Source organism: Bos grunniens, chromosome 22, assembly GCF_055505025.1.
Source record: "Bos grunniens cultivar Pamir isolate PY7600 chromosome 22, Bosgru_T2T1.0, whole genome shotgun sequence".
Taxonomy (NCBI): Eukaryota; Metazoa; Chordata; class Mammalia; order Artiodactyla; family Bovidae; genus Bos; species Bos grunniens.
The window spans coordinates 28,692,074-28,713,244 of NC_141186.1; the positions used below are offsets into that span (position 1 = coordinate 28,692,074).

The 21,171-nt window shown below is 46.1% G+C and overlaps 1 protein-coding gene across 6 annotated transcripts in view; it reads left to right on the forward strand.

Annotated features, from left to right (window-relative positions):
- The window catches only part of PDZRN3 (PDZ domain containing ring finger 3), a 494,666-nt gene that overhangs the window by 428,915 nt on the left and 44,580 nt on the right, over positions 1 to 21,171 (forward strand). Inside the window, exon 1 of one of the 6 annotated variants that reach the window (XM_086366715.1) lies at positions 8,539 to 8,888. The exons of the other annotated variants lie outside the window; for them this stretch is intronic. Coding sequence (XP_086222841.1) covers positions 8,820 to 8,888 — 69 coding nt within the window. The 5' untranslated portion in view covers positions 8,539 to 8,819. Of the gene's footprint in view, positions 1 to 8,538; positions 8,889 to 21,171 lie in introns of those variants that run through there. 6 annotated transcript variants of the gene reach the window in all.

The window sequence follows — 21,171 nt, forward strand, 5'->3', positions numbered from 1 at the left end:
GCAGAGGGTGTGCTGGTTAGAGCTCACAGCCTCAGTAATGGAAGTGAGGAGGTTGGGAATGTCTACCTGGAGGGGTGGGGTGGAGATAGAAAAGACTGGCAAAAGAGATGTGGGCAAGGTCCCAGTGAGGCTGAAGTTCAGCAGCAAATGGATGTACCTTCCACACAGCATGGTAAACGTGGTGGGACACCAGAAGAATTTGTGATGTTGAGAATGAACCCCTTTTTTCTTTTGAAATTCAGGTGGTAATGTGCGCTGTAATTTTCATACACAGCCAGGCACAAGGGTTTCCCATTTATAGTCAGGATTAGATTTCACTTGAAAATACTTATGTTTAAACAAAACCTACTGAATAGCTTTACAGAAAAGTATCAAGTAAATAATGTTGAGGATAATACATCAAAAATCATGGTGGCTCCCTCCGGCTGGAAGTTTGGAGCACACAGATGTCAACACAGGAAGACTCTGAGTGGAAAGATGCTGCAGAAGAGTTGCCCAGGCCAAAGACTAAGGGACGGCTGAGATTTGACAGTGGAACAGTCATTTGTGAGCTTAGAGCACCTGTCATACTAGAGAGGCCACAAGTCAGGTGCAGAGAGGCTGTTCCCTGAGGGCAGGGCTTCTGTTTTGTGTCCATCACTCAATCTCAGTGCCTGGCTCACGGCCACTCATTCATAAGGAGGCAGTGAGTCAAGAGGAGGAAGGCATGGAGTGAGACTTTTATTTGCACCCATGGCGATGACTCCCATGCTGCTTCCCTCCCACCACCCCTGGGCTGGAGCTGCCATGCTGGGAGCAGCCTGATTCCCACACCTCCCCACCCCGCAATGAGCTCACCACCTGCCCAGGTGCAGGCGGAAGGTGGGTCAGCCTGCAGCCCGGCCTATAGTCTCCACCTGTGGTCTTATACCCAGACTTTTTCTTTAAATGAGCATATGCTGATCTTTTTAAATCTTTATTGGAGTATAGTTGATGTACAGTGTGTGTTAGTTTCACTTGTATGTAGAGTCAGTTATGCACATACATACATCTACTCCATTTGTTTGTTTTGGCCATGTGGCATGTGGGATCTTAGTTCCCTGACCAGGCCTCAAACCAGTGCTCCCTGCAGTGAAAGTCGAGAGCCTTAACCACTGGACCACCAGTAAAGTCCCCAGACTGAAATTTTGTATTTAAACCAACATCACGGGCCTGGGCACCTCGGTGCAATACCCGCTTAGACTGCCAGTGAGGAGGCCCGAGAAGAAAAGGGGGACCATCCCTCGGTGACAGCCTGGGCTCTGTACCTGCTCATGTTTGTCATATGGGGCTGCAAGGCCCTCTGTGCAAGACCTGGAAAATGTATCAAAAGATGTAAAAAAAAAAAAAACTCTACACATTTAGGTAAAAACTCCCAGTTTATTGGATTATCACCCAATCCACACTGTTCTGTCAGGCAGTCTGTAACCTCTAAGTTATGTTTTTACTTAATGAGATCACATCTCCTCCTCGGTCCCTCCACGGTTTTATAATGTTCACCTGCCTCTTCATGTACATTTTTTCCAGCCTGTTGTTCTAGTCTTTTCTGTGAATCATTGATAACATTCCTAGCGCCATTTCCATGTGTCCCTCTGCTGCGATCCTGACTCTATCCCCCGTTTCCTGTGCTCCAGTTGTCTTGGTCAAGGCTGTTAAGTGCTGTCTGTCATTTGCTTTCCTTCTCTCTCATCCGAGTCTGCCCTCACAGCTAAGCCAGGCTTGAGCCACCCAGGACTTTGAAGGATGTGCGTGGTCCCCGTGTTAATTCCCCCACATCCTGTCCCGATGTCCTCTGCAGTCACTGCCCATCTCCATGTCAGCATGCGTCTATGTCACATCTCCTCTTCCATCTCTCCCGCCCGGACTCCTGACCTTCTCTAATCTTTCTTCTCGCTGTCAGGAATCTCTCACGTCCAGTAGTTGGAGAAGACCCCCCGGGATCACTGTGGGACCGAGATAACCTCCAGCATCACTGGGAACCTGGCCGGGGTCACAGGTTCAGAGTAAAAGGCTCCTTGGGGGTCAGATGTTTTCTCAGCATGTCTGGGGTCACTGAGATGACTCACTCAGGAATTCAACCTCCACGTGGGCTTTGAGCAGCAGCCATGGCCAGGCTGCTCTGACCCCTCCTCTTCTTGCATCCCCCTCCCCCAAGGGGCCTAGCAGGTACCTTCTCTCCAAACCTCTCCCAGTGGAAACAGCAAACTGTCTCCCTCCAGCACCCAGGATGGTCATCAGGCACCTGGTACCCCGAGAGAATGCCCTCAGGACAGCAGCACCGCAAGGGGAAAATATCCTTTCATTTAAAAAAATGATCTGAAGTCCTGAGCAGATGTTCTGAGCTTAGGTAGCTTTTCAGAAGTAAAACAGCACTCATAGATGCTATGATGTAGTCTTTCAACTCATCTGACATTTCTCTGTGTGTTCTGACATCTTTGAAGTTGCTTTTTCTCTTAGCTGTGATGTTTCCATCCACACTTAGCTTTCTAGCAATTCTTACTTTTTATTCAAGAATCAGTTGAAGAACTCACTAAACGGGGTTCAGACAAGCTGTGGAAAAGTCTCCCTGATGAAGAGGAGGTTTAACTAGAAGTTACTAGCCTGTTTCCTGAACAGATGGTGGTTTTGAATCCCTGGCCATAACTAGTAGGGTGCTTGTGGGAACAGTTTTTATCCTGAAGGTGCTGTCTTAGTGTGTTTAGGCAGCTATAATAAAGTAGCATAGACTGTGTGGCTTGTAAACAGCGGAAATGTTTTGCTCTCGGTTCTGGAGGTTGGAAGTCCGTGCAATGTGTGAGGGCTTGCTTCTAGGTCACAGACTTTGACATGTATCATCATGTGGTGAAGGAACTGGGCGTTCTGTGGGTGGCTTTTATCAGAGCTGTTGTTGAGTTGCTGAGTCGTGTCAGACTCTTTGCGACCTCGTGGACTGTAGCCCACCAGGCTCTGCTGTCCATGGAATTCTCCAGGCAAGAATACTGGAGTGGATTGCCATTCCCTTCTCCAGCGGATCTCAACCCAGGAATCAAACTCGAGTCTCCTGCACAACAGGCAGTTTCTTACCACTGAGCCACCAGAGAAGCTCTTTAGCAGAGCTCTTCTCCCATTGAGGAAGGCTCCACCTTCATGACCCAAGGCTCTCCCAACGCCCACCTCCTAACAACATCACAGGAGACATTCAGATTTTAACGTAAGAATCTGGGGACACACAAACACTCAGACCCTAGCAGGCATAAAAAGTGCTTTTTCCAGGTTTATGGCCTTGATCTTCTGGAGGCAGGAGCAGGCTTCCTTGTCCATTTGGACAATAGAGGGGAAAGGCGAGGTCAGAGTAGCGTAGAAGCGCACGCTCAGGGCTTGGACCACATCTTGAGGGTTTTTCGGGGGTGGAGGATGTGTGGGTGGGGGTGGGTGTAGGTGTAGGATTATTCAAGCCACAGTGTAAGACAGGAATTGAAGTGAGAGTGAGGTTCAAAGCAGCAAGAAGCCAAGTTAGTGAATCAGTGTGATCCAGGAAAAAGCTGGAAAGAGCCCAGGGCATGGCAGAGCCAGCAGGCAGGTCTCCCAGATACTGGGGGTAGCTGAAATGTATCCCTTGAGTAGCTGACTGGTCCTGGAGAGACCCCATTGCTCCATGTGGACTTGGTTCCTGCTTGGCCCTGTCGTCTCTGCTTTTTTGGGACATGGCTCTTCCCAGAAGAACACAGAATTCGGCTGAAAGGTGTAGTTGGATGAGACCTGGGCTCATCAGACACTGGGGGAAACAAGAAAAGGCCACATTCCAGGTGAATAGATGAGTAAACACCCCTGTCTGTGTGCGGGAAATAATACGGCTTGAATTCGGTAGATGATTCTGCAATTAAGTGAATGTGAGTTGATGTCTTCATCTGCTGACTCCTGCAGCAGTCCCGGTGACTTAGGGAAGTTCAAAGGATGATTGTAAAGGATATTCCCGGGGCACCTTGAGCCCCTTCTGTATGTGTCCATTCTGTCTGTCAGTCTCTGTGTATTCCTTGGTGACACTCCTTTGCACTGTAGATTTCATCTCCATGAAGGAAGGAAGAGGCGGGCGTCAGATGGAGCAGAGGGAGGAGAGTGCCCTGTGCGCTCCTGAGCCCAGGGAGCACTTTGCAGTGATGAAATGACTAACTTGGAAAGGGTGTTCAGCATCTTCGGCAGACAGTGTGTGCTTTTGTGCAGTCAGTAGTTTCCATCTTGACTGGGACAGCTGTTTTCTCAGAAACAGTTCTGGTGTAAATAACTTGCTGTCGCTCACAGACTGCCCGTGCCTTTAGTATCCACAGCGTGAAATGCCTGGTGAATGGCGCAAAATAGGTGAGCCTCCCTTCACAGTGCGCTTCTTACTTACTCTGTGAAAGTAATGTTTTGAAAGCAAAACTGTATTCCAGATGCCCTGGATGGTTTTGCAAAGTAAAGGGTGGTTTTAAGGTAGATTATCCCAACAAAGTCTTGTTTGGACCATAACGGGTACGTGAGCGCTTTGCATTGTTGATTTCAAATAATACATCATTAATCACAAGAGCAGATGCAAAACCAACCCTGAATTGAATTTGAATGAATATCTTCTCTACTCTTCTTCTTTCCCTCCCCACAAGCAGGAGGCTCTTAGACACTCAGCTCACAGGCACATCCTTCTAAAGCAGCCATTCTCAGAGTGTGACTCAGACCCCGCTGAGGGGTAAAACTATTTTCATAAAAATACCAAGATGTTACTTTCCTCTTTCTTTTACTCTCGTTCCTTGATTTATATACAGTACTGTGGAGTTTTCTAGCAACTCCTCTATGACACTGTATCAGAAAGGACTGAATGCAGAATCCACGCGAAAGGCCAGCTGTCTTTAATCTAGCGAGACATAGTTTTGTGACATTGTAAAACAGTGCCATTCTTCTCAAAAAATTCTTTTGTTTTGGAAAATATAGTAGCTTTTCCAAAAATGTGACTTATATTAATATGTAATGAATTTGTTATTGCTCTTTTAAATGAATTAAGAAGTAAGTATTTTAAAATTTAATCACCTCTAACATGGTACATATCAGTAGACATAACCCACATACACAATGGCCCTGTGGGGAGAGTGTCAGTGAATTTTTTGGAAGAGTGTGAAGGATTCCTAAGCCCCAGTGTTTGAGAAACACTGCTGTAAAGTACAGGGTAGTATGCAATAAAGCTCTCCTGGCTTGTGGCTGAGATTTAGGAGTTTTCTACCCAAGAAGAGAAGGATTGGCAAAAGTTCCCCATCCATTTAGCCAGGACCTATTTCTTCACTAATTTGGGGATGTACAGGCAAAAGATGAGAAAAAAACTAATTGTGAAACACTACACCTTGCCAAAAAATAATAATGTAAAGGCCCACAAGATTGGAGAAGGAATGCAAACATGATACCCTCATGGGGACCGTTTTCCTCCTTATGTGGCAGTTCCAATTTGCGGTGTAACTGATGAGTTGGTGAGACTGCAGAGCCAGCCTTATCTAGTCATTCTGATAAAAGAGTACATGTTTCCCAAGCACCCTCATGGGCCCGGTCTATGATTGAAATTCAGACCCAGGCCCTGCCCTTGGGATGCTGAAATCCCTAGATAGGGAGACAGACAGACAGCAAATCAGCATGTGTGGGCGGGATCATTCAGTACTGTGTAGAGTGATGCAATGGAAATGATTGGGTTGAAATGACAGTTTGGAGAGCTGAGAAAGAAATTCATACAAGGTGTCCGGCCGAAGCTTTTCCAAGCAGTCTTCATTTGAGCTGAGATGGGTGTGCTGAGTGGGCAGGAGAAGGGGAGGAGCTGTTCCAGTGGAGGGAACTTCATATGCAGGGACCCTGAGGAAGGACCTGGCTTGCTGGGAGAGAAAACAGCACCCATGTGGGGTTGAGGAGGGGTTGATGGGGATGGAATGATCAGTGGGTAAGAAACAGATTTTACAGGGCACTGGAGGCCCTGGAGGAGATTTTTTTAATTCAAGTGTGACAAGACATTACTGAAGGATCTTTCAGTTTAGATCAGTTCAGTTCAGTCACTCAGTCGTGTCCGACTCTTTGCGACCCCATGAATTGCAGCACGCCAGGCCTCCCTGTCCATCACCAACTCCTGGAGTTCACTCAGACTCACGTCCATCAAGTCAGTGATACCATCCAGCCATCTCATCCTCTGTCGTCCCCTTCTCCTCCTGCCCCCAATCCCTTGCAGCATCAGAGTCTTTTCCAATGAGTCAACTCTTTGCATGAGGTGGCCAAAGTACTGGAGTTTCAGCTTTAGCATCATTCCTTCCAAAGAAATCCCAGGGCTGATCTCCTTCAGAATGGACTGGTTGGATCTCCTTGCAGTCCAAGGGACTCTCAAGAGTCTTCTCCAGTACCACAGTTCAAAAGCATCAATTCTTTGCCGCTCAGCTTTCTTCACCGTCCAACTCTCACATCCATACATGACCACTGGAAAAACCATAGCCTTGACTAGATGGACCTTTGTTGGCAAAGTAACGTCTCTGCTTTTCAATATGCTATCTAGGTTGGTAAAGCCCACAAAAGAAGTGATCTGATTTCTGCTTCGTAAAGAATAGCCTGGGCTTCCCAGGTGGCACTAGTGGTAAAGAATCCCTGCCAGTGCAGGAGACATAAGAGATGCAGGTTCAATCCCTGGGTTGGGAAGATCCCCTGAAGGAGGGCACGGCAACCCCCTCCAGTATTCTTGCCTGGAGAATCCCGTGGACAGGCTGTATTCCATAAGGTCACACAGAGTCGAACATGACTGAAGTGACCTAGCACACATGCATACACAAATAATAGCCTGGCATGTGGAGAGTAAATTGGGAGGGGAAGATGAGAGGATGCAGAGCGTGGGGCAGGAGGCTCCTGACATGAATTGGGTGAGAGTGGACGTTGGGCCCATCTGCAGTCTACTGTGGGCTGGAAGAGAACAGACTTCCTGACGGAAGGTTCCGCAGATGAGGCCGGGGGTGAACAGACATGGCCTCTGGTTTTGGCTTGAGTCGCTTGCTTTCTCACATCCTGGCAGCAAAACTCTGCACGGTAGTTCGTATTATACCTGTTTGGAGATGGGAAATGGGGCTCCATGAGTTACTCATGGGTCCATGAGACCCTTCCCATCATTAAAGGCAGTCAGAGGTCCCTGCCATGGCCCAGTGCCATCTGTGGCTTCCTTTATCTGCTGCCACACCTCAGCTCGCTGTCCCTGCCCAGGCGAGGGCTTGAGATAAAGCCCTCCCTTCCTCCCCTTCCAGATAGCCAGGCCATTAGCTGATCCAGCCCCATCCCTGTGCCTCACCTTCCAGGTCCAAGAAATGGGACCAGTAGCTTGTGCTGCCAGCACAAGCCAAAGTTCACTGGGGCTGGTTTACTCACATTGCAGGGGTGTCTTGATTCCCGGAGAAAGGGAGCTTTATTCTTCAGGTTCCCTGTTGCCTCTCTGACATGAGACGTGGGAGTCGTTCTGAGAGACAGTTCAACCTTTACAAAATGAAGGAGGTGAAGGCTGTGGAAGGAAGCACTTGTGAGAATTGTCAACATCACCCATTTGGGCTGAGAAGATGGGACCACCACATTGTGGTCTGGCAGTGGGACGATTGTTTATAAAGACACAGTTTTTGTTTGGGTTTTTTTTAAAGCCGTCAAACTCACATAGTAGTTCAGAGGCTGAATGAAAGGGAGGCAAGAAGCAAGGCAGCAAAGACCCAAAGTCTTCAGTCCTGTCTCTGCTCACCTTGCTTGGAGACTGAGCACAGGGCAAAGCTACAGAAGTCTGAGCAGATCTGGAGCATTAAAGACAGATCTGGAGTCGCCAGTGACACTTAGCTGCACGGCATGAGCTCTGATATGGGCTTTGTGGCTGTGGCGGTGGCAGGAGATGGGCTGCTTCTCCACCTTCCAGTTCGCCCGGCAGCCCTTTCACAAATAACTTTACGCTTTGGGAATTGAAAATGCACCTTAGCAGTGATTATCTGCTTGCTCACCTATCAGGCAGCCTCTGTCCTTATTCCCCTCTGGTTATTTTGCATACTCACGCATATATTTCACAATTTAAATTTTTATATTTTATTCATATGTGGAAGATTATTCCCGCATCTTAGTAAAGCACTACATGTCCTAGGAATGTGATTCCAAACATGTCCATTCCATAAAACCCATTTAATATGCCATCATTATTTGCAGCATTAAATACATTTTATATCATCACAAATTTTATGGTATATTTAAAAACGAATCTCTACTTAGCTTCAGTGCATTAGGGATTATCCTCAGAGACCCAGCTCAACAAGCAGTCATGTTTATTGGTAACTGCCAGAAAATGGCTTGCAAAATTGTTAGTGTCTTTTATTATTCCCTGCCACCGGAGCACTTGCTTGTTAATTAGAGAAATTTCAACTGTCATAGTTGGCAATTATAGCTTCTGTATCATTGTCTGTTATGAATAGTCAATGAGGGCTGATTAATATGCATGAGTGGCAGTATATATAGCGCGTGCATTGGACCACAATCCAGCTGCCAGAATCACTCAGAGGAGGGAGTGGTGTGTGTGCGCGCGCGCGCGCTCGAGTGTGTGTCTGTATGTCTGTGTGCGTGTGTGCGTGCTGCTGCGAGGGAAAGAAGGGGAGCGTGGAAGGGAGCAGAGTTGTTGGAAGCCTCCAGGAGCACCGCCAGCCTGCAGCGTCGCAGCACCTGGCACCTGAGGCTCTCCGAGGACACCTTCATGCCTGCACGCTGAGAGCGCTGCTCCTCCCGGGCGCCGGCGAGTCCTGCAGCCTGCCTCTGCCACTTCTCTAAACATGGGATGCAGTTTGTGCAGCCTGCAGAAGCCGGAGGAGCAGTACAAACTACTCTACGAAGTTTGTCAGGTAACGCGCTGCCTCTTAGCCTGTGGGAGTGGCCGGGCAGTCACCTGGCTGAGCGTAGCTCCTGGGAAAGGAACTGGGGGTTTCTGCACGTGTGTGTGTGTGTGTATGTTTGAAACGAAACAGCCTTTCTGACATTTCTGTGTTTTCTATGAAGTCTCTTAGGTGATTTCCTTGACAGTGGCCCCTGGGTGCCTGTATTTGAGTATTTAAATAGATGTTGAGGATCATAAAGTATGTTTCAAGCTGCAATGTTCCAAAGCTGTTTCCACCGCCCACTTTCTCCGGAGTGGCGGACAGATGTCCTAGGCAGGGTCAGCGCGTGGTCACACACCCTTTGAACAAGTTGTGGGAGACGTGGAGGATGATTAATGTTAGCCCGGTTTTGTCTCTGTTTACAAATAGTTGGAAGGCTCTCCTTTCAGGACAGCACGGGTCTCTACCGCAGACTTCAGTCTATGAGTAGCTTCTCGTCACAGGACATGTGGTTCAGATTCACGCTTCACACTTGCCACTTCTATACCTCCCCCTGTGAAAAGTTGAAGAACTTCCAGAGCGAGTGGCGTGGTCTTGGCTGCTGTCATCCACCGCGTATGGCTTCTCTAAACTTCTGCAGCATCACCACTGGGAAATTTCAGTGGAGATGAAATGGGGTATTTACAGCACAATTCAGAGAACTTACCTTATCTTCATGTTGAGTGCTTACTAACGCTTCAGTCTTCCCTTGTACTAGGAGATTTTCACACCATTATACCTGACAGTTTAAGAGATTTTTCCCCTTAAATCATTCTAACTCCTTCAAAATTTTCTCTGCTAATCAAAAAAAAATCATAATCTTGTTACAAAGGAATTTTAACACTAGCACATTAGAATAACGCTGTTGGTGAGAAAAAAAGGTGCTTGTTTGATTTTCATAATAAATGGTATATTAATAAATTCTTGAAAGGAGCTAGACTTAAAATTTGGTTAGCTGTCGATTGGGTGCTATTTTTGCATGCGCCAGCAGAGGGCGCTTAACATTAAATATACAGCAAGATTTGTGAGTTGGCTGCCTCTATGGACAAAAGTCTAGATAGAGTAACTCTGAGTAAATGAAAGAGGGCTGTGTGTGTGTGTGTGTGTGTGTGTGTGTGTGTTTCTGCACTGAGGCATAGAGAGGGTCAAAACAAATCTTTTGGGGCTTAGGCACCCAGGCCACTCTCCTCTGTGGAGAGCACATACCTTTCAAAAAACAAGCATCTTAAATAAATTTTGGAAATAATACTTCTGACATATGACCTCTTGCTCAGGGATGTGCTGCATTCTCCTCCTTTCAGAGCAGTCCAGGGGCACTTTGGAGGTCTGGGTAGAAGTGCTATTGCCCCTGGAGATCTGGCTCTCATGTTATCATATGTTGATGTTGTAATCCTATATTTGCCAAGTTATCATGTGCAGTGAGCCCCGGTTCTCAGAGAGTAAGGCACTTAGAAGTGAAGCAAGTAGAACAACAGAACCATCACCAAGGTGATTATATACAGATGCTCACTGATGCATATGAGATAAAAACTCTGCATAAAAATGTAGTATTAATAGCTTGCTTTTTTTTGTTGTTTTAACCATCAATGCATGAAAATACTATTTCACATACATTGCTGTAGATGTCATTATTAAACTGACACCCTCCAAAAGGTAATCCTACCACATTTTCTGCAAATCTGCATTAACCTGTGCTTTATTCATCTGTGTTATTTGGGCTCTTCCCCCTCAGCCCCCAAAAAGAGAAAGCCTGGGTGTTGTGTGTTTGTTTGTTACTAGGTGAATTTATGTGGTAATATTTCTGGCCAGAGCATCATGCAGTAAATTGCTGATAAATGACTTTCATCCGGAATCCACTTTGTCAGCAATTTAGGAAGCCATGCAGATTTATTTTCAGGAAACTCAAACTACTTTTCAGACCCATTACCCTTGTGCCAACTAAGTAAAACCCCCCTTTCTCCTATTCTTTGGGAGTCCTGAACCGTAGCATAAAGGAATTCACAAAACACTTGCAGGAATTAGTAATTGCATTCCCGCTCTTATTATGCAAAGCCTTATTAGAGCAGAGAAATTAAGGTTTCCATAAATTACAGTTGCAGAAGGTCCAGTGTGTCTGGCTTCAGTAAGCCCTTGTAACAGCCACACAAAGAGGATCAAATATTCTGGGGCTCAGACTTGATCCTTTCCTCATCCAGAGATAATTCAAAGAGATGCTCTTCATTAGGGCCTTTGGCAAGCTGCCCACAGTTTCTTTTTGGGACTGCTGTGAGCTTAATGATGCAGAACAATGGCCATGTCTCTTGTTGCAAACATACCTTATTGTACCTTTAATCACAATAGGAAAACACCAAAAACACACAAAGTTGCCCGGTCATTAAAGGACACTGCAGAAGCGCACGCATCCCAGTGATCTAGGCTGTGTGTTAAGGAACGCCCTGAGATATTTGGGGATGTGTGGACTTCTTCGATGGAGAGTACAAGATGCCCCTCCTGCCCACCCTGGGATTGTCAGATCAACCGAGTTACAGCAGCGCTTTGTGCTTTAATGGTGACTGTGGCATCCTGTGGAGCATCATGACAGGGCCCATGCCTATGAGAGATTTAAAATTTAACTTAGCAACTGCTTCATGCTTTGGAAAGCCTTTGCTTGCCTTGAGTGACTTAGAATACTCAGAAGCACTGTTGAAGTGGAAGGACAGGGAAGCGGAAAGGACAGGGAAGATTCTTTCAGGTTATCAAGGGCTGTAATCTTCCACTTGGATAAATTAATTGGCCTGGGAGATCTCATATTCACAGGATAGCATGACAGGGAGCGTCACAGCTCTGGGGCTGCGGTCAGAATCTATCTGAAGCTGATGACCTGTTGTCAGGTAGGGGATGTGTGAGCAGAGATGGGCAAGTCTGCCCCTCGGTTGGCTTTGTGCCTGTGACACCATCATAAGCCAGGCACCAGCCCTCCACCCAGCAGTGCTCCTTCAGGACCAGGGGGAAGCCAGCTTGTGGATGCTTTGACAGGGCTCTTCTCACAAATGGAGACCTGGAGTTGGGGGCGGTGGCGGGGAAGCAGTGATCCACTAGGCGGTAGCATTCATTCCTTCTACCTCTTCTGAGGTCAGCCAGAGACTCTTAGTAGAATAGTGACCTTTGCAGCTTGATGACCCAACAGAGAAGTCATTTTGGTGTTAGTTATAACAACTAACACATTCACTAAAACCTTCATGCAAATTTTCAAGATGGCAAATAAAAATATTGATAAATGACAGTGATGCTCCTTTCAGCAACCACAGTATTATTTTTAATTTTTATTCTTTTATTGAAGTATATTTGATTTACAGTATTTCAAGTGTACAGCCAAGTGATTCAGTTATACGTATGTATGTATCCTTTTTCAGATTCTTTTCTAGTATAGGTTATTACAAGACATTGAACTTAGTTCCATGTGCTATACAGCAGATTCTTGTTTGTTTCAAATATAGTAGTGTGTGTATGTCAATCCCAAGCTCTATAGTATTGTTTATTGAGTGCTTACTGTATGCCGGTGCTGTGCTAAGTGGCAACCATGCATTTCTGCCACAGCAGCACCAGGAGATAGGTGATGTTACTATCCCCATTTCAAAGATGAAGAAAGTGAAACCCAAAGGACTTCTGAATGGGGCTGTGCGCCACATCTGATTCCCAGGTTTGTGCAGTCTTCTCTTGCATACATCGTTTTCATCAAGTTGCTCACCGGTGTACATGCAGCACTTGGGTTCGCTTTGAGTTCGCCCTTGCCTTTGTGGGGCTCTCATGCAGACACCACATTCTCACACAGGGATGGACCTGTGCTGCTTGGCAGCTGGCAGCCTGCTCTCCTTTGGACCTGATAGAGCCTCTGGCCCCTCACATTGGGGCAGGGTGGGGAGGGGAGCGGTGAGCAAAGAGAAATGAGCTTGAGAGGTACTGAGAGTTTTCATTGACCCCCCTCCCCCAAGCAACTTTTAGAACAGATGATTTGAGAAAGCTCCTGTTGTTTTACTTCTTAGTAACAAAGAATCCTATAAAAGAGGAATTTGTGCCCTTTTTAGGCCATTAATGTTGGTTTTGAACAGCAAAAATTCCACCCAGTAACTGTAGCTTGCCAGAAAACTAAAGATATAAGTCTTTGTGACACTTTCTCTGTCAATCTATTGATAAGTTAGTTGGTTAAAAAAAAAAAAAAACAGATTTCTGTACTAAATGCTAGTACAGATCTGCAAGTTTAAGGACTATTCTGGAAACTTGACAGTACACAGTCTTATTTTCATATTTAATTAGCTACATTCAGTACTCAGTTAGGTGAGTTTACTGCGTTAAAGCAAAAGCAACTGTGAGTCCACTGAGACCCATGGGCTGTGGCCCACCGGGCTCTTCTGTCCATGGGATTCTCCAAGGAAGAATACTGGAGTGGGTTACCACTCCCTTCTCCAGGGAATCTTCCCGACCCACAGATCAAACCCAGCTCTCCTGCATTACAGGCAGATTCCTTACCACCTGAACCAGGGAAGTTCTAGTACAAAGTTAATGGTGGTAAATTAGATGGGCATAAACTTGACCTCTACACAGCAGCGTCGAACCTGGCATTCTTTTCCTGCAGTTAGAAGTGTGTTTGCTTAAACAGTGTATCAGTAGATTCTGAAAACTGTTTTAGCATGGCAACCCACTCCAGTATTCTTGCCTGGAGAATCCCATGGATGGAGGAGCCTGGTAGGCTACAGTCCACTGGGTCGCAAAGAGTCGGACACGACTGAGCGACTTCACTTTCACTTTACTAAATTAAATTGCTGAAATAATTTACCAAACTAAGTTGCTAAACTAATTTCTGAGTTAGTTAAGCAAAGCAGGTATGGAAAAAGAAAGCCCACCTGCTCCTGCTTTGACAAACTGGGGGCCCTTTATTAATGAGTACGGCGCCTGTCTATGGTTGAGAAAGTCACTGCTTTCAGCATGGACATTTACTGTCACTAGCTGCTGTTTTCTCTTCAGTTAACAATGGATCATAAGCCACTTTTATGTTAAGAAATGAAAAGGCATAGATTAGGGTTAGAACAGGGCGTACTTCTCTCTTTCCTGCTGTCTCTTTTTTAGGTAGAAAGATATGGGGGAACTAAAAAGGAGTTGTCCTGCTTTCCCCATAGAACTAAGCCCAGTTAACTACCATCCAGCTTAGATATTCTTCTGAGTGTTCCCATGAGACCATGCGCACCCTTGTATTCCTCTGCTGAACTTCCCATGATGCCCTGTGCACCCCTGGATCCCTGCACTTTGCCTTCCCATGATGCCCTGTGCACCTCGGGATCCCTGCACTGGGCCTTCCCATGATGCCCTGTGCACCTCTGGATCCCTGCACTGGGCCTTCCCATGATGCCCTGTGCACCTCTGGATCCCTGCACTTTGCCTTCCCATGATGCCCTGTGCACCTCTGGATCCCTGCACTTTGCCTTCCCATGATGCTGTCTGCACGCGTGAATCCCTCCCCTGAGCCATCCCGCAAGGCCCTGTGCATCACTCTATCCCTGTACCTCCTTCCACTTCGTGTCTGTGGGTTTTTGTTCATTGAACCACCTCTATTATACTGTGACTTCCCGGGGGTTTCATCACCACATTTACTCAGCACATGGCTGGCTGAACATGTTGGATTTTGTATGTGTCGGTGAGAGCTGAGGAGCAAGAAAAGAAACAAGGGAACTAGTTAGGAACCCTGAAAGACAGCTAGCTGCTAGATGAGATGACCCTGATTGGGACCCAGGAAGGTGAGGAGGGAGAGCAGAGGAATACAGACAGGTATTTTTCGTTCATTCAGGCAACATGTTCACCCAGGCAACTGCTAAGCCCTGAGCTTCTCTGTGCCTCGCTCCCTGGCTCCGCAGTGCCCTTGGTGTAAGAGGAGCCATTTACCTGAGGCTGCAGGGCTCTGCACTGGCCTCCTCTATGGCTCCGTAGCCTCACGCCCCATTCCTTCCCCCTCCTCACCTGCCCTGGTCCCCACAGGCTGCTTTCAGTACCCAGGACCCTCCTTCCCTCCCAAGGCTTTCCCATGGCCCATTCCCTTCCTCTGCCATGTAATTCACTAACGCATCCTTAAGGCTGCAGCTTAAATGTCCCTCTCCCTCGAGAGCTCCCCTGATCTGAGGGTCCCCCCACCTCCGCCAGCGTTGACCCCTCTGTGAGGAGTTTATTTCCTTTCTGGCATTGTCACAGCTCACATACTTATTAACTTGCTTATCATTTGTCTCCAGCACCCAGGAAAACCTGAAGGTGGGGACACTGCCTGGTCTCTGTGACACCCCCGGTCCTGACACATAACCAATAACTAATCAGGACGTACTTACCAAATTAGCTTCTGAATGAGGAATGGCTCAACTGGGTCCCGCCTTGGTCTGGAAAGGTTTGCAGTGACAAATGAGCCCGGGTCCCCAGCCTCTAATGGCTCCCACAGATGCAGCTGCACAAGGGCCTGAGGCAGGCAGCCCGGGGTCACAGGGGAGGGCTGTGCCCGCTCACTGCACTCCTGTCACCCACCTGCAGGGGCGGGCAGAAACAGACACAGAGAGTGAAAACAAATGCAGTTTTTATAAATGACTTTTCTTACCCGCATGAATAATGCAGGGAGAGGCCGTGGCTAAGCTGAGGAGGCAGAGGTGCAAAAGAATACTGTCAGCAGCTCTGAGTAGAGGCCCACCAGAGCCGGAACAATCCTCATGCCTTCTCTGCCTTGTGGGACTCAGCAGGGGACGTAGCATCCTCTCTGAAGCGTGCAGAGCCCTGTTCCTGGCAGTATCACCTTCAGTGGTATGGCAGGTGTCATAATATTAGTGAGATGCTGTCGGGCCATGCGGCAGAGAGGCAAGCATGAAACATATCAAGAGCGAATTCATTGACTTCAAATGGCCCGTTTTCCCATTTCTCCACCAAGGGAATATTGCATTGCATGTGTCTCTTGGGGAACTTTGGGAAGGGGTCCCTTTCCCAGTCTTACTAGTCATCAAGCAGGATGTTTTTCTTAAGTCTTCTTTTGGATAAAGTGAAAGTGAAAGTCGCTCAGTTGTGTCCAACTCTTTGTGACCCCCATGGACTATACAATCCATGGAATTCTCCAGGCCAGAATACTGGAGTGGGTAGCCTTTCCCTTCTCCAGGGGATCTTCCCAACCCAGGAATCAAACTGGGGTCTCCTGCATTGCAGGCGGATTCTTTACAAACTGAGCTATGAGGGAAGCCCTTTGGATAAGTAGGCAGCAAGCCAATCTCTTCATTTCAGACATTCAAATGTAGATCAAAAATTTAACCATCTGTAGGTCAGTACCAAAAAGTTTACTTTATTTTGCTTAAGCAGAGTTTTCAAGTAGATTTTTATGTACCCTCTAGTTTACAAGTGAAAACTTGTAGGTAAGTGAAATTCTGTCTGTAAAAGATATATACCTACACACACACCCAGTCCTGACACATAACCAATAACTAATCAGGACATGTTTACATATTTACTAATCAGAAAGTTTTATAGATAAAACTTCACAAACCTTCAGGGTGTTTTTTTAACCATTGCCCTTGTGAGAATCACCCTAGGCTCCAGAGATATCCTGTGTCACCCTAACCACAGACCGTCCTCCTCCAAACATCCCTTTCCCAGTAGTCAACAGGAAGGTAATCTAATGAAAATAATTCCGAATAATGTGAATGATGGCAGGCAGAATCCTCCTGCCAGAAGAGAATGTGTTTTTATAAAGGACCTTGTTAGCCAAATGGATCTTGATTTTCTGAAACTGGGGGGAAGTAAGTTTGATCAGGGACTTCTTTGTAATGATGAGTCAGTTAGCTGTCACCCTCATGACAGTTCATGATACACGGACCCCACTGCTGGGGATGTTCAAGGTGCAGGACTCGATCTCACTGTATATCCGTCAATTAACATCACTGGCCAATCTTAGATAGTTCTCTTAGGCACACCTCTAGTTCTTTTGTCAGAGGATCAATGTTTTTAGAGGTTTGTTATAAGTGTTGCAAAATCACCTCCCCCCAAATAAGCCTGTCTGTGTAATACCCCTGAGTATGTGAATGTCTACCTGTCCTCCCCCCCACTCCTATACTCCCTGGGTATTAAGGATAGTCTCACTTTTTTGCCTTCTGGATAGCAAAGACCAGTGGAAGGGGAAAATGGACTCTCATTTTGTAACTTTCATTCTGACACCTGTTTCAAGGCATAAAAAACCCTCTAAGACAGGTTCTCAAAGTGAACAGGCATCATAAATCACATGCGAGATCTGTCAAAACATGTGCATCACCTCATGCACCTCATGTGCATCACCATGAGGTTTTAGTTGCTACTAGTCTGGGTACCACCCTTAGAGAATCACTGCTCTAGGAGACACATACATAATTACATGTAGGTAGGTGGGTGAGTGGAGAAGGCAATGGCACCCCACTCCAGTACTCTTCCCTGGAAAATCCCATGGACGGAGGAGCCTGGTAGGCTGCAGTCCATGGGGTTGCTAAGAGTCAGACACGACTGAGCGACTTCACTTTCACTTTTCACTTTCCTGCATTGGAGAAGGAAATGGCAACCCACTCCAGTGTTCTTGCCTGGAGAATCCCAGGGATGGGGGAGCCTGGTGGGCTGCCGTCTATGGGGTCACACAGAGTTGGACACCACTGAAGCGACTTAGCAGCAGCAGCAGGTGGGTGAGTGGTAGGCTGGGTGGAAAGAAGGAAATAGGGAGAAAGGCAGTCAGGGAGGATGAAAAGACAGGATGTGGAGGAAAGGAGGGCATTTGGGGATATACCTTTTCAGTTTCACTAATGCCAAATTATTTCTCATCATCTTGGTAGAGATTCTTATTGCCACCCATCCCTGTCAGCACTTGGTATTGTCTGACTTTTTAACTTTCCCACGTAGCGAACATGGAGAGGTAGCTCACTCTGGTTTGAATCTGCTTTATTCACACTGTAAATGACGCTAAGCACACTCACCCTCAGTATCCTCAGGGAATCGTTCCAGGAGCCCCTGCAGACACCCAAATCCACAGATGCACAAGTCCTCTTTGTAAAATGGTGTAGTGCGGTGAATGCAGTCAGCTCTTCATATCCCCAGATGTGAAACCTGCAATTACAGGGGGCCGACTGTATTTTTTTTTTTCACATGTATCTTCATCTTCTTTGAGTTCATTTTTCTTTGTGTGAAGTGTCGGTTCAGGGTTTGCCCAGCTCTCTATTGGATTTTGCATCTTCTTCTCTTGGCTTGTGGGAATTTTTAAAAATAGTCCAGATACGAGTCCCTTGTCTGTTATGAATTTTAAACATTTTCTCTGCATTTGTCACATATCTTTCCCTTCTCTTTATGCTGTCTTCCAATGGACCAAAGTCCTTAATTGAATGTCATCAAATAGTCTTTTCTTACGGTTTGTGCTTTTAGTCTCTGTTGGCAAACGTGATCTCTACCTTGAAGTCATAGAGCTACTGGCCTTTGTTTTCTTTTAAAAGTTTAATATAAATTTAGCCTTTTCCAGTTCCCATCTTATATATGGTGTAAGGTTGGAGTCCAGCTTCATGTTTTCATATGGATTTTCTAATGCCACTTGGAGAAAAGCCTGTCTCTTCCTAGTCACGGGGTCGTGCCAGCTTCCCTGTATGGTCGGGGCTGGTTCTGGTTCCTTTCCTGTCCAAGCACCAGTATTGATCTTAGGGCATCTGTTGTATCCTCCTACAGTCCTGCAGTAATTTTTTATCCCTGACAGAGCAGGTGCCTTCCCAGAATCGCCTTGGTACATTCTTGGCTATTCATGGCACTCTGATCATTCATGGAAGTAAGATATTCAATCTATCAAGGTGACATGTGGGTAGTGTTCTTTTTCTCAAAATGGATGGGAGGTTTATAAGTCTTCATTGTAACATTGTTTATAGTTACATATATATTTGATGTTTTTTAACTTAGTCAATATTTAATAAAAAACAAATATTAATAAAAGACTCAAGAAGAAATATCTTATTTTAAAGCCTTCCCCTTCCCCCAATTCTGAAGGAAAGTAAATCACGAATAGTAACGGTGGGAGGGGTTGATAAGATATAAAGATCTTGAAAAAATACAGAACACTGCTATATTTTTTTCTTAGCATAAAGCATTCTTCACTCACAAAAGAATTCTCCCAAACCATAACATTTGTTGTAACAGAAGAGAAGACATCTGTAGGACTAGAGTCAGAGCCGGAGTCTTTATAAACACATTTCTTAAGAGTTTGCATGTCTGCCTGTTTCTATATAAAGAAGTCCTAAGCAAAATGTTGTCTCTTTTGTGAACAAACAACGCATAAACCAAATAATGCAGATACTTACCATTCAGCACATTAAACCAATGAAAACAGTTAATTTGTCAGACATCTGGGAAGATAACAGTCTCCTCCCTGTGTTGCAGTTTACCATAGAATTACCAGACTCATTCCTGTTCTGCACACGGGACAATCAGTTGCTCTCCTCCCCTGCCCAAAGTGTCAGTGGATGTGGTACACAGCGTTCAAAGTGATGTGCACTTTAATTAAAGAAAACTCCAAAGGATAGGAACCAATTTCCCTTCATCAGGCAGCTGCTCACTATTTGGAGAGTTGGAAAATCCGAGGGAGAAATTACTGTCCCTCATAATGATATTTCCCATGGCGTCAGGAGGTGGAAGCAGTGGATGCCCCCCTCCCCAGAATCTCAATGGTTTTTTATATCCGGGATTCCATTCCTTTTTATCTAGCTTATGAAACCCTTGATGTGAGTAACATATTGCACATCCTGTCTGTATTAGATACTGGCCACCCTCTGCTGCAGTTACATCGATGTATTCCCTTTTGGAGTGATTCCTTAAGGGGTGCCTCTCTTGCCCCGGGACTGGCGTTTTCTCCTTTTTAACTCATGCTGTGGCAACTTTCTAAACTGAAGCTTTGTTGGATAGGGCTTGGTCTCTGGAAAACTTTGCAGGTTTTGAAGTTTAAGTTCTTTGGCGTGTCTGTCTTACCTCTCCCATGCTGGTGAAGTTTCTGTTCACGGTTGTCCACGGAGTGGAATCCAGGAGCCAAAGGCTGTTCCCTTAAGAGTGAAGGGAGAGGGTTGACCACCATGGAGAAGTCAACCTGGTGTCAGTGCATCTCTTTTTTCTCAGTTGGCCCTGAGGTTTCAGAACCAGTTCTATTCCATATGCAGCCTTTGGTCAAGAAATGGCCAAAGGAGGAAGCAATTCCGTGATTGCATCATTTGTCTTTGAATGAATAGTGAAGGCCCAGGGTGAATGTATTCTCATGATTTGGAGATTTATGCCTATCAGCATAAAATAAATAACAATAACAGCAATGATAAATAACTTACTGAATGTTATTTGCAGTACACATGGTTTATATACATGTGTTGTTGTTTAGTTGATAAGTCGTGTCCGATTCTTCGCAGCCGCACAGACTGTAGCTCGCCAGGCTCCTCTGTCCATGGGATTCCCCAGGCAGGAGTACTGGAATGGGTTGCCATTTCCTTTTCCAGGGGATCTTCCCAACCCAGGGATTGAACTCACATGTCCTGCATGGCAGGCAGATTCTTTACCACTGAGCCACCTGGATAGCCCTGTATACCTGTGTTGTTGCTGTCCAGTCATTCGGTCACGTCCAACTCTTTGCACCCCCATGGACTGCAGCACGCCAGGCTTCTCTGTCCTTCACGACCTCTCGGAACTTGCTCAAACTCATGTCCATTGAGTCGGCGATGCCATCCAACCATCATATCCTCTGTAGTCCCCTTCTCCTGCCTTGAATCTTTCCCAGCATCAGGGTCTTTTCTAATCGGTTGGCTCTTCGCATCAGGTGGCCAAAGTATTGGAGTTTCAGCATCAGTCCTTCCAATGAATATTCAGGGTTGATTTCCCTTAGGATTGAATAGTTTAATCTCCTTGCTGTCCAAGGGACTCTCAAGAGTCTTCTCCAACTCCGTAGTTCAAAAGCATCAATTCTTTGGCACTCAGCCTTCTTTATGGTCCAACTCTCACATCCATACATGACTCCCGGAAAAACCATAGCTTTGACTATTCGGACCTTTGTCCACAAAATAATGTCTCTGCTTTTTAATACACTGTCTGGGTTTATCATAGCTTTTCTACCAAGGAGCAAGCGTGTTTTAATTTCATGGCTGCAGTCACCATTTGCAGTGATTTTGGAGCCCAAGAAAATATACATGTGTTATATGCATGTAATTTTCACATAGCCCCTTAAAGTTCAGGTACTCTTATCAGCTCCATTTACAGA